The sequence below is a fragment of the Raphanus sativus genome, chromosome 1 (assembly GCF_000801105.2).
Source record: "Raphanus sativus cultivar WK10039 chromosome 1, ASM80110v3, whole genome shotgun sequence".
Taxonomy (NCBI): Eukaryota; Viridiplantae; Streptophyta; class Magnoliopsida; order Brassicales; family Brassicaceae; genus Raphanus; species Raphanus sativus.
Genome location: NC_079511.1, coordinates 9,947,422 through 9,960,767, shown reverse-complemented (window position 1 = coordinate 9,960,767; position 13,346 = coordinate 9,947,422). Strand labels below are relative to the sequence as shown.

General features: G+C 31.2%; 3 protein-coding genes across 3 annotated transcripts; all 3 read left to right on the top strand.

Moving 5' to 3' along the window:
* Positions 1-796: 796 nt before the first annotated feature.
* Positions 797-3,284, top strand: LOC108860040 (transcription factor bHLH94). Its single transcript, XM_057010115.1, has 3 exons — positions 797-1,324; positions 2,005-2,391; positions 3,061-3,284. The coding sequence occupies exons 1-3, from the start codon at positions 908-910 to the stop codon at positions 3,142-3,144; spliced, it is 888 nt and encodes a 295-aa protein (XP_056866095.1). The 5' UTR covers positions 797-907; the 3' UTR covers positions 3,145-3,284.
* A 6,871-nt stretch (positions 3,285-10,155) lies between these two features.
* On the top strand, positions 10,156-11,205 carry LOC108855880 (blue copper protein). The gene is made up of 2 exons (XM_018629806.2): positions 10,156-10,316; positions 10,615-11,205. The coding sequence occupies exons 1-2, from the start codon at positions 10,172-10,174 to the stop codon at positions 11,025-11,027; spliced, it is 558 nt and encodes a 185-aa protein (XP_018485308.2). The 5' UTR covers positions 10,156-10,171; the 3' UTR covers positions 11,028-11,205.
* A 591-nt stretch (positions 11,206-11,796) lies between these two features.
* Positions 11,797-12,456, top strand: LOC108856423 (uncharacterized). Its single transcript, XM_018630218.2, has one exon. The coding sequence runs from the start codon at positions 11,951-11,953 to the stop codon at positions 12,398-12,400; it is 450 nt and encodes a 149-aa protein (XP_018485720.2). The 5' UTR covers positions 11,797-11,950; the 3' UTR covers positions 12,401-12,456.
* The last annotated feature ends 890 nt before the right edge of the window (positions 12,457-13,346 follow it).

The following is a 13,346-nucleotide window of genomic DNA, read 5'->3' as shown; positions in this document are numbered from 1 at the left end:
AATGGGGGCACGAAATGTTCGGGCAAGTATGTCTCCCCTTCACTCGGAGGTGGAAGCATTGATTTGGGCAATGGAATGTATGAGGAATTTACGACAGTATCAGGTTACGTTTGCAACGGATTGTTCTCAATTGGTGAAGATGGTTTCGGAACCAGAAGAGTGGCCGGCGTTTGCAAGTTATCTGGCGGATATCAGGAGTTTACAAAGTAGTTTCCATAGCTCACAGCTCATTCATGTACCAAGGACGGCAAATTCAAAGGCGGATCGTTTAGCACGCAGTGCCAGACAACAATCGTCTTTTGTCATTCACATGGATGCAGAGCTACCAGTTTGGTGTACAGAGTCAATATGAGTCTGTATGTTTGACGACAAAAAAAAAAAAAAAAAAAAAAAAATAATAGTAGCCTCACAAAGCTACTCTGCATCGACCAACAGCATGCAAGAGTCCCACAATAAATAAATACATGTCTGTTTGATCTTCATACTTCCTCTCTCACTCTACTATCTACCTTCCTCCATGCCGGTGAGTTCTTCATATCAGTATAAATAAAAGAATCTTATATAACTAATAACAAGCTTAGTGGGTCTTAACCCTTTTGCCTTTATTTTCCCCTCGAGACAAAAAGGAGAGCGACAAACACTTTCTGTCTTAATTTTGTTCCTTTCCTTCTTTCTTTCTCTCTCTCTCTCTCTCTCTCTCTCTCTCTCTCTCTCTCTCCTCTCTCTCTCTCTCTCTCTCTCTCTCTCTCTCTCTCTCTCTCTCTCTCTCTCTCTCTCTCTCTCTCTCTCTCTTCTCTCTCTCTCTCTCTCTCTCTCTCTCTCTCTCTCTCTCTCTCTCTCTCTTGATTTCTCAATCCGTTCTTTCCATATAATTGAGTTAATACTTTTTACAATCTCGAGCTGAAAAATGCCTTTAGGCGCTGTCGTATACCCGCAAGATACATTCGAATACCTCTCTATTTGCAAAGATTTCATGTTCCACGACTTGTCCTATCAAGAAAAGGTAGTAGCTCAAGACACGAAGAACAACGTTGATACGTTAGGCCAAGAACAAAGCTTTGTGGAAGTAGCGCGAGACTATCATCATAAGTACCCTTTAATCCGTTTGTTGGATGAAAAGCTTGATCTTCCCGCCACTGATATGGAAAATCATTCTGCTATACAACCAAGGAAGAAGAGGAGAAGAACGAGGAGCAAGAAGAACAAGGAAGAGATCGAGAGCCAGAGAATGACTCATATAGCCGTCGAGAGAAATCGCCGGAAACAGATGAATGAGTACCTCGCGGTACTCCGTTCTCTAATGCCGTCGTCATATGCTCAAAGGGTAATTTAGTCTTTGGTTACGTACTGACATATATGATATATACGTATATACTTTTTTTTGGGTCATTTCTATCATTTGGTCACTATGATTCATAGGTCTTTCAGATGTGTGTGTCCTTGTTTTACTTGGTATCATACTACTACTATGTTTTTGCGTATTTTGAGGTTTCTTCAAACCAAAGAAAAAGAACTCTTTTTAAAGATGAAATATACATTTATCATTTAACAAATAAAGGTATGGAAATGATTAGAATATTTGGATGCTTCTTATACGATTTAATAACAAGAACGGCTATCATAACATACACACCAAAAAAAACATATACACCAAAAAAAACAAGAACGCCTACCTTGCAACTTTATGCAAAGATGATGCGTTTATATACAAATTTTGATTTTTTTAATACTACCATTTAACGCCAAAAATGTGACAACATTTTTTTAAGAATGAGTATAATAAAAATGAGTATATATGATTAAGACTATTGGGATTTTTTTATAAAATTTATTAAGAACCAAAAAACTCCCAATAATCAGTTATGCAATTACCGTGATACGTGGGTATGTAATTTATCTAACGTTCTAAGATGTGTTAAAATCCTGGATGAACCACCCACAGTCATATCCTGGATGAACTACCCACAGTCATATCCGATTTGAATGAGTTTTTCTGTGGTAAAGGGAGATCAAGCGTCGATAGTAGGAGGAGCCATTAACTACGTAAAGGAGTTAGAGCACATCTTACAATCTATGGAGCCTAGGAGAACCACGACGACGACCCATGAAGCTGACACAAGCACTAACTCATTAATGAGTCCCTTCTCAGAATTCTTCACTTACCCTCAATACTCGACAAAATCATCATCAGCAGCAACGGAAAACTCATCTTCCCCGACGGAGATAGAAGTGACGGTGGCGGAAGGCCACGCCAATATCAAGATAATGACGAAGAGGAAGCCGAGGCAGCTTCTTCAACTCGTAGATTCGATACAAAGCCTAGGGCTAACTCTTCTTCATCTCAATGTCACCACTCTCGACAACTCGATTCTCTACTCCATCAGCGTCAAGGTACGTATAAATTTTCCATCTTTTATTTTACCTCTAATTTGTTTGCTTTTTAGTTAATCAATTACGAGATATTAGAGAGTGATTAATTGGTGAATGGTGCATATAGTTTCAATTTGTTGGTTTACTTTTTAAAAATCATATACCGTTTGGTGAAAACTGGACTAGTACTAGTTATGGTTATGTGTTGGTTTTAAAAGGTTGCGAAGACAAAAAAAAAATTATACTTAGCAACAACAAAAAAAAAAATTCTTACTTTCTCTGGTTACTTAGGGCTGGCTTCACTAGTTGTACTGGGTTAAACTCAAAATCATGCTTTAATATAATCTGAGTTACCTAATGGTGCATGTATAATGTAAGAATCAGGGGACCAACCAAAAAACGAAACACCAATATGATTCTATGAATCGGGATATATATATATATGTGTGTGTGTGTGTGTGTGTATGCAGTGTGGATATGTAATGATCATCAGACTGTAGATGTAGTGTGTAAGGATAACCAAGTGAGGCTACCACTTGTTTCAGGAAACATTCATATTAAGCTCGTTTCTTAACAAAATGTAGTTTTTAAATGTAAAATGTACATTTGTTTTGTCAGCTTTAGTCTTTAACCTTTTCCAATATTGGTTATATTTATACTTTATTTTATTAAGAAAAATGGTTTATTCAGGTCGAAGAAGGGAGCCAACTGAATACCGTAGACGACATTGCAACAGCTTTGAATCAAATCGTAAGGAGAATTCAAGAAGAGTAATAATTTAAGATTAATTTACTTAGTATTTGATGTTCCTTTTTCTTATATTTATTTCGAATAACTGAAATACAGATTCATCTTATATATGTAATTTTACTGCTTCTCTTTAATTTTATGCAAGTGTCATTTGTTTCCTGTAATGAATCAGTTGTCGTTGGCCTCTATTATATGCCATATACATATTACATACATACATTACATGGGTTAAGTCGATAGGTTAGTAATATTGGGTGTTACGCGTGTGGCTAATGTTCTTCTCCATGATCTTTAACTTTAAGTGACATTTTGATTAAAATAATATTTAATATATGGATTCCTTTATTCCAAAGGGTTTTCATCTTTTACTGGACCTTTGAAATTGTGCGGTATAACTTTAAACCCTATAATCAATTTTATAAAACGCTGTCCTGTGGTAGTGGACAGTATATACTTTGGCTTCGAATGCAAATAAATTCGAATAAATAATAACCGAAAATCATTGTATAAGGCTAAGAATGTCTTGTTGTGGCAACGTTGTAAAAGAAATGTCTTGTTATATAACTACACCTTTATAGAAAATCACTTAGCTGACTAAGAGTATTTTCAAAAAAAATTCTCTATTTAAGAGTTTGCAAAATTCTATATTTAAAGTTTTAAGTTTTTATTTTCTCCAAAAACAAAACTTCATATCTAATTTCAAAATTATTTATATTTTACTATATGGTCTTTATATTTGTATAATTAATATAATCCACAAAACTTTTATAAATGACTAGTATATATATAAAAATATTAAAACAATATTAATTAATAAAATATTACATTAAAATTTAAATTTATAAATAGAAATACATAATTACATATTAAACTACAAAAAATACCACATTGTTTGATAAAATTATTTGGATAGTGCTCTGTCTTCGGTTACACAAAAATTGTTTGGACAATATTCTGAAACTTTGAATGTTCCGGAGTAAATTTACTAAAATATTAGTATTATTGTAATATATAATAATTATGTTTTCATTTACCTTTTAAAAAGTTTTTTTATTAAATTTCTTTTGTAGTATTTTTGTTGTCTAATTCTAGTTTTAAAATAATTTAAATCTTATTAAAAATTATTTAATTTTGTGTGTAAAGATTGAATTTATAAAACAAATCTGGAATATTTATGAGATTTTAAAAAATTAAGAATAAAAATGATAAATGAAAAAAATCTTAAGAATAAAAACGATAAATGAGAAAATACTTAAGAATCATTAATATGATGTGTAATTAGTTTTACTATTCGAAACTTTAAATCTGAAGGTTTTAAATTTCATTTAGAAAATAAAATATTATATATTTAAAGTTATAGAATTTTTTTAAGAGATTCTCTAAACATGCATAAACTACTCACCTCGGGGTGTGAACCATATTAATGGACAACTCTATATACAAACCCACTAAACCTTATAATTGTTTTGCGATAACTATCAAGTAACAACGCGCTAAATAAAGCTAAAATTTGCGTCTTACAAAATATAAAGTCCGACCAATTTTTTTGTTCGAGAGATAGCGGCAAAAAGAAAATAAACTTGTTTTGTATAGTATACAGTGATTTTTTTTGGAACAAGAAACAGTATACAGTGATCATAATAGCAAATCATGTCTTGGGGTGTTTTATGGTTAAACTGGGACACAAAATCAGTGGTACGTGGGATTCATGGAAGAAGAGAGACTATGATCATTGTCTTATCATGAAGAAGACCCATCTATCGAAGAACATGGAACCTATATTCACTTTTAGGGTTAAAAAGCAAAAAGGTAGCTACGTATCATTAGAAAAGTAAAAAGTAAAGCCAGGGCATAGATATGATACATACTTCTTCTGTGAAAAGATTTTCATTATATCTAATGAAAACACTTAAAAGATAGCTGACTGTTCTCTTCAGCAGCTTTTTATGTTTTCAGCTTAGATTCACTATCTTGCAGCTTTCTCTTTATCCTATCTTTGTTTGTTTATTGTATTTATACATGATGTTTTCACCTTCTACTCTCTTAAACTTAAAATGCGTATGATACCATGTTAAAACTCTAGGCTTCTAGCTAAGTCTTGGCGTTCGGTGGCCTATTCAATATCGGTCCGTGTGATTCGGATTTTCGGTGTTAATGTTCATAAGTCTCATTCGATTTTTACTAATTATCTGATCGGGTTCGATTCGGTTTCTTCTAGGTTCGATTCGGATTGGATGTAACCAATGTTTAAAGTTGTCAAAAAAAAAATTTAAACCTCAAAAACTGATAAAAAAAATTCAGAATATATAAATTATTTACAAATATAAATAAATATTAGTTAAACTATCTAAATTAATTAAAAAGTATTCAAAATAACAAATCAAACAAACTACAAAAATATTTTGAATACTCTAAAATATCTAAATAACCTTAAAATATATAAAAACATTAACATTTTAAACTAATTTTAGATATTTTCGGATCCTAATTCGGATTTCGGTTCGGTTTGGATTATAACCAAATTCCAAAGTACTAAGGTCATAAGGATTATAACCAAATTCCAAAGTATTAAGCTCATAAGTTCCGCTCGGATATTTTTGTATAACAGTTCGGATTTAGTTTCGGTTTTTCCAGTTCGAATTTAGGTAAGTACTTCGGATTGAGGTAAAAGTCCATGCCTACTTCTAGCTGCTAAGTCTTTCAATAACTGTTTTATTTTCTAGGAGTTTTAGGAATTGAGTTATTTAGTATTGGGCCTTGACAACACAGATGCATTTCTATACATAAGTAAAAGTTAGAAAAAACAATATTTTTTATTCCGGGCCTGCCAAATAAAATATCTGTTTTATTATCTACGAGTTTTTAGGAATTGAGTTATTTAGTATTGGGCCTTGACAACACATTCTATACATAAGTAAAAGTTAGAAAAAACAATATTTTTTATTCCGGGTCTGCCAAACAAAATATAGTATGTCTTTACAATGATAATGATATTCAAACCCAACAGGCCAACACAGACTCGCCTTTAACTAAGTTCCGAATTATCCTGAATACGTATTGGATGCACATGCACGTCTGAGTCAATCTCCAACGTATAGGCTCGACCGCTCGAGGAAAATCGTCCCGAAGAAGTCTGAGGTGTTACCTAGCTGGATTAGTTACATGTTGAGATCCTGCAATAGTATAATTGAACCCTTAAAAGGTTCTACAGTAATTTTATGGATATAACGGTCTGTTAATCATGATGGAAAAGAGTGTTTCAATTAATATGCCAATTTACAAAAAAAAAAAAAAAAAAGAGTGTTTCAAAACAAAATCATGATGGAAAAGAAAAATGCACATCATTAGTTACGGTGTCTCGATCTTATATTTCCCCAAGACTAATTACCATATATCCAACCTTTTCTTTAGCGTAGACTTTAGTCTGAGTAAGCTTAAAGCATCTTTTTTTTTGTACATTTTAAAGCATCTTTTTTAGTAGGTTTGTTATATAAATTTTCAAATTGACAAATTGATCTAGCTAATTGGATAAAATTTTGCTGACAAAAAACGTTATATATGCGACCACCAAGTACCAAAGTCGGGCAAATAATGAGTCGGTTATATATATGTGTATATATTATATATATACAGATATATACATATAGTAAAAATATGTTGGAACTTCAAAAATTTATTAATTTATAGGGTTAGTAATTTTAGAAAAAAAATCTAATTTTAAATTTATATTTTTAAAAATATTTTGATTGTAGAAATATAAAAATAATATTTTATTAGTTAAAATTTAAATATATAGGTTTGAACTATTTTTATTAGATTATTGATGTATTTAATGTATGATAATTACATATTTTAGGATACAAATTCACTCTTTATATGTAGTTTGATAAAATTATAAATAAAATCAGAGATGAAATTTAATTTGAAGAAAGATAAACAACAATGAAAATTTATGTATGTTTATATAAATTTAAATATACAATAATTATAATTTATGGTTTTAATGGAACCATATATTTACCTAAAAGTTTTAAAAATGTTATTATCTTATCGAATTGTATCACATTTTACGTCGGTCCAACTCGAGACCAGAAAAAATTATTGATTTATATTTTTATTAATTTATCAAATATTAATTTATAGAGTTTTATAATATATATATATATATATATATATATATATATAATATATATATATATATAAATTTATTGAGTATTAATTTATAGAATTTCTATTGTATTAATTTTATCTATTGTTTGTTTGAGAGATTAAAACCCAAATTATCCACAGAAGCCTTAAAACATTTAGGTTTTCTTGATATTAAAAAAATGCCAAATATCATTTGAAATCAGTAGTAAAAAGACTCACACTCCCAAGAAAAAATATTTATAAATGAACCCACCGACCAATGAAATCACCAGTATTTGGTTCATATGATCTACAGATACATGTGATTTTTTATTATATTTATATCTTTATTAAAACAGAAACATTCTATAAACCTAATTTTATAATACTTAAAATTAAATACACTCTTCTATTATCGATTAATTATGGAAATAATATGAACAAAATAATAACTAATCGTGTATCCAAATAATATAATATTAAGTATAATTTTGATAGCTTTTATAAATTTTATTTCAAATTATTTGATAAATCTAAAATATTCAAATAATTTATAAAAATCAAAATAAGTATAACTTAATTTTGCATGTTTACATACTACAAAACAATTTCAATCATTATCAAATAAATTAAACTAATGAATTATTTTATTTAAATCTTCATAAATAAAAAATTTCATTCATTTAAAATTTAAAATAAACTTTCATATTGAATTAAATACTTTACTAAAATAAAATGCAATAGTTTGACAAAAAAAAATATTAAAATTAAAATTATCAAAATATATCATACAATTAATCAAATAAATTACAAAGATTTTATTTAAAAAAATCAGAATGAAAAGACTCAAATAACTAAAAGTTATATTAAATAATATCTTATGCATATATTATTATCTGAATAATATTTATTACAATTTGAAGATATATTTTATCAAAATAAATTATCTGAAGATATATTGAAAATAACTACATATTACGATAAATATGATAACAAAAATAGTTATGAAAACGTTCAAAATATATGTTATCCGAAGATAAATTTCTAACACTGATTATAGACATCTAATTTAAACTAATTATAATATGAACTAACTTATTGGCAAGATAAATTACAAAAAAATAATTATAATAATGTTAATTAAGCTACATAAAATAAACATTATACAAATCAAATTACTTTTAACATTAGAAAACATTCAATTAATTAAAAAATATTCAATTAATTTATAAAATTTATTTAATCAATTTAAAATAAAATTTGCATTGTTGCGCAAATCATGCTCCAGTTCCCTATAAAATTGAGTAAAAAGTAGGAAAAAAGTTTCTCAGCTACACCATGTTTACCATAATATGATGCAAACCATCCCAAATTTTAAAATGTGTCGAAACCTACACGATGTATATGATAATACATGCCACATATACAACGTTAATAAAACATGGTGCCAACATCATATCGAGGTTCAATTGATTTTAGCTTAAATAATTGAGGTCAAAACGTAGTTAACAAAATTAAAAGTAATAAAGCAAAACCCGATCCCAACCCAATACGATCCAAACTATAAACCCGACAAGACTTAACTATTTTCTCCAAAATCGATTCATTGCTCTTAGGATTCATCGTAGAAAAAAATAGAAAGAGAGACAGAGAAAGAAAGAGATGGAATTTGATACTCATCTTCACTCTCTTCTGCTTCATCATCACCATCAACCTCGTCATCTTGTAGCTCAGCATCAAGCTCGTCACCAACAGCAGCTTTGTGCTCTGTCTCTACGTCCACCACGGCACCATCAGAACTTCTGAACAATAACTTTCTGAACAATAATCTTCAGAACTTCTTCATATGGTGCATCACCATTGACTTCGAACTGCTCCATAAAACCATCAACATAATCTAGCTTCCCATCTTCATCATTCTTGAACACACCCGAATGGAAACAATTAATCTTCACCAATATTGAATCACTGTTACCAATAAAATATCATCAGCACATGGTAAAAGCTATCAATTTATTCCAATAATCGAAATAAACAAGAAATGGTTCTTACCTCATCGTCGCCTTGTTACTTCGATTAGATCATCCGGATTCAATTTCACCGAAAGTGAATCGATAACACTAAACCCCTCTCTGTCTCTCTGTCTCTGTAATGTCTCTGAAAACTTTCCCAGTCTCTCACTCTCTCTTTTCTAAATCCCCAATTTTTTTTTCTACAATGAACCCTAAGAGCAATGAAATCGATTTTGGGGAAAATGGTTAATTCTAGTCGGGTTTATTTGGATCGTATTGGGTCGGATCGGGTTTTGCTTCAATTGCTTTTAATTTTGTTAATTACGTTTTGACCCCAATTATTTAAGCTAAAATCAATTAAACCTCGATATGATGTTTGCACCATATTTTTATTAACGTCGTATATGTATCATGTATTATCATATACAACGTGTAGGTTTCAATACATTTTAAAACTTGGGATGATTTGTACCATATTATGGTAAACATGGTGTAACTGAGAAACTTTTTTCCTAAAAAGTATGAATGACTTTATAGGACTAGTTATAAGATTAATTGATGGTTTGTTTTCTTACTTAATTTATGAGATAATGTATCAGTTTCAAGTTGATTTACTCATTCCACAAATTTAATTATTTCTTCCATCACTAATTAATTTAAAAGACTCCTTACCTCAGTGACAAATAATTGAGTTGGGTAATGATTCATAATACAATAATAAATCACAGGATAGGACGAAACAAAGTCTTTTTCCAGGATGTCTAAAAGTCCAAAACGTTATTACTAGTAATAAACTTACTCTACTAGTTAACTTCAACAAAGCATATCGACTCTCTATATATATGCACAAGTTACATGAAGTTGTCATAAAAATAGTATTCTCTTATTTTTAACAATTACTAGAAAACAACATGAACACATTTCTTTGGCTTACCCTCATCTTATTATATATGATCTCAGCGGCCACATCCGCCACTCTTACCGTGAACTGGTCCCTAGGAACCGACTACACTCCGCTTGCCACCGGAAAGACTTTTTCCATCGGCGATACCATCGGTGACTCATTTCTTAACTCCCTCGAGACTTACTGACTTATAGTTACTTGACTATTTTCTTTACATAATATGTATACTTTTATTAGATTGAGTTGAAATTTTAATTTAGAAAACAATAGAAAATAAGCTCATTTATCGAGGTGAAAGATGATATGATGACACAGTGATTTTTCTTTTATGTAGAATGAACATGTAAACCTAAAAATAATCAAAATTTACTTGAGAAACAAGTATACACCGTTTATATAATAATATGGATTCACAATTGTAATGGACAACACTACAATTGTGTTACTCAGTTTTTAGCTATAGTACGGGTCACACTGTGGACGAAGTGAGCGAGGTTGACTACAAGAGCTGTACCTTAGGGAACTCCATTACATCGGACAGCAGCGGAACAACGACCATAGATCTCAAGACCACTGGTCCTCGCTACTTCATATGTGGAATCCCCGGCCATTGTTCCACCGGTATGAAGCTAGCCGTCAACGTCGCTTCAGACTCTTCAACTAATGTAGGCGGTGGCACAACCACACCAACCCCTTTCATCGAAGGTGGTAGCACCACCACACCAACCCCTCTCACCGGAGGTGGTGGTTACGTTCCCACGACCACACAGGCTATTGCTTGTGGTGGTTGGGCCGTTTCTTCTCCGTTATGGGCTATGATTGTGACTTGGACCATTCTGTTTTATGCCTTGGATTTGTCTTAGTTGACAATTTATTATAGGAGTGTGTTGTAGTGTTAGCTACCAAAATGTATTTGTTACATGTAGAATGGTTCGTCTTTTCTTTTAAAACATACTGAACTTGGACACAAAAGAATAACAAGATTGTCATGTCTGTATGTGAAAGCATCTTATGAGTATGATGCTCCCTAAAGCATCAGATCCACCGTCTCACCTAATTAGGTGGTTTCCACTGGATCTCTTCTACATCCAAGCAGTCCATCGAAATATAAACATTGTAACCACTCCATATCTCTTTATGTACCGACAACAACAGAATAATATCGCTTGCATTGTGTTTTTTAACCAAGACGGATTTCTAAAGAATAAATGCATCTGGATTATACATCAAATATCTTGATTCAAGGACTTTTACATGGGTGTTTCAAAAACAAAAACAAAAAATAGTGTTTAAAAAAGGACTTTTACATGTTAGTTTACCTTGACCGTTGTTTACATTCTAAATATAAATTGAAAATTGCATTTTATGAACATATCAAAATCATTTTAGACTTCGACATAGTGTTTTGGATCAAAATGAGAGCTATGTGTGTATGTGTGATTGATCTGATAATATATATTTAATTTCATCAAGACATTGATACATCATTTACTTTGGTCGTTAGTATTGAAGAGTAAGTTCTTACAAATTTAATTGCCTTTTGCTTAACCACTTCAAAAAGTATCTTATACTAATAGAATAAAATATGGTAAGTATGAACCGGTTACCACTGTCTTTTTGGCTTTCTAGGAAAATATTAATAACAAATAGAAAAAGAAATATCTCGGAAACATCATTTAGAGATCATAACCAGCTTGCAAGCCCCTACAAATGAACACAAACAACATAGGAGACAACGGCGAGAAGAAGAAAACAAAAAACACACATTAGGTCACCACCAGTAACAATGGCTAACGTTTTCCTCATCAGTAGCAGAAACAGAAGATCACTACGAACAACAACAGATTCGAAACACAAGAATCTTATGTTGAAAAGATCAGAGTCTTCTTTTGACAGCAACTACTCATGCAAGAAGCATCCGAAGCACAGACAATCTCCTGGAATATGTTCCCTCTGTCTCAGTGAGAGCCTCTCCAAATTGTCTCTCGATTTCTATGACTATAGCTCAAGCATGACCTCGTCTTCTTCAAAAAACGTGGCTAAAACGGTTTCGTCTTGCTCCTCGGCTTCTTCAGAATCAGAATCAGATTATTCTTCGACGGCAATCTCTTCTTATTACTCCTCAGTCTCGTCTTGTTTGTCTCCTTTGCAACATCGATACAGTGAGATCGTAGTTAATAAGAAAAAGAAGAAGCATCCCAAGAAACAAAATTTCCTCTCTAGATTATTTCTGTAATTATTATTTACCATATTTTTGGTTTAATATATTCATTTTTATTTGTTATTCAATCCCGGAAATACAGAGTTAGAATAGCATCAGAAGATCTCAACAATCTTTTGACAGAAATAAGATCTTAACGAATAATTAAATTTATAAATGTCGATTAAAAAGTGGAGAGAACTATGTCAGAACTATGTGCATTTTCATTTCTCGAATAGTAAATGTTTTAAAAAAATTGCGATAAAATGTAGAATAAATTCTATTCTAAATGCTTGAATTTTACTTAGAATGTGATTAAGCTGCAGCGGCCTTGAAAACACAATGAAAACTAAAGCTGTGATTGGTTGGCACACGACATGACCAGTTGGCATGTTGTGCTTCATCTATCCAGGTTTGGTATTACAATTGGTCAAATTTAATAACTAGCCTAAAACGTACCATCACAATACATATTACATAAATGTAATTAAATTTTTCTTTATTCCTTTTAAAAAGAGGTAATCCAATCAAGCTAGATATCTTCACAGGACATGCATTCCGTAAAAAATAGCGAAACAATGTAAACTTCACCAAAACTTAGCAAAAAAATGAAAAAACAATGTAAACTTTTAATATTTGTAAAATTAGTATATCATCTGCAAATCTACAGTACATTAGAAAACTGCAGTATGTGAAAAGTAACCTTGGGACTCGAAAAGCTTGATCACAGCTCACGAGATCTGCCTTGAAAACTTGCTTGTAACGTGGAGTCGTGGACTATGAGCTGTGGTAATTAATACGAGTACTTGTAATCACTAATTACTAGTTAATGATAAGCTTCAAAATAATACTATAAAAAGACATGAGATCGTGGAGTGGGTGGCTAAATGTTAAAAGAGGGAGTTAGGAGGAAATTAGTGGGTGGGTTGTACAAACAGAAGATGTACAACTGAAGTGGTCAGTTCATGTCTGAGAAATAGTG

Excerpts from the sequence above, each read along its gene's own strand:
- LOC108860040 (XM_057010115.1), top strand. The coding sequence starts at position 908 with ATGCCTTTAGGCGCTGTCGTATACCCGCAAGATACATTCGAATACCTC. Across the intron at positions 1,325-2,004 it reads CGTCGTCATATGCTCAAAGG|GGAGATCAAGCGTCGATAGT; the intron begins GTAATTTAGTCT and ends TCTGTGGTAAAG. Across the intron at positions 2,392-3,060 it reads TCTACTCCATCAGCGTCAAG|GTCGAAGAAGGGAGCCAACT; the intron begins GTACGTATAAAT and ends TGGTTTATTCAG.
- LOC108855880 (XM_018629806.2), top strand. The coding sequence starts at position 10,172 with ATGAACACATTTCTTTGGCTTACCCTCATCTTATTATATATGATCTCA. Across the intron at positions 10,317-10,614 it reads TTCCATCGGCGATACCATCG|TTTTTAGCTATAGTACGGGT; the intron begins GTGACTCATTTC and ends TGTGTTACTCAG.
- LOC108856423 (XM_018630218.2), top strand. The coding sequence starts at position 11,951 with ATGGCTAACGTTTTCCTCATCAGTAGCAGAAACAGAAGATCACTACGA.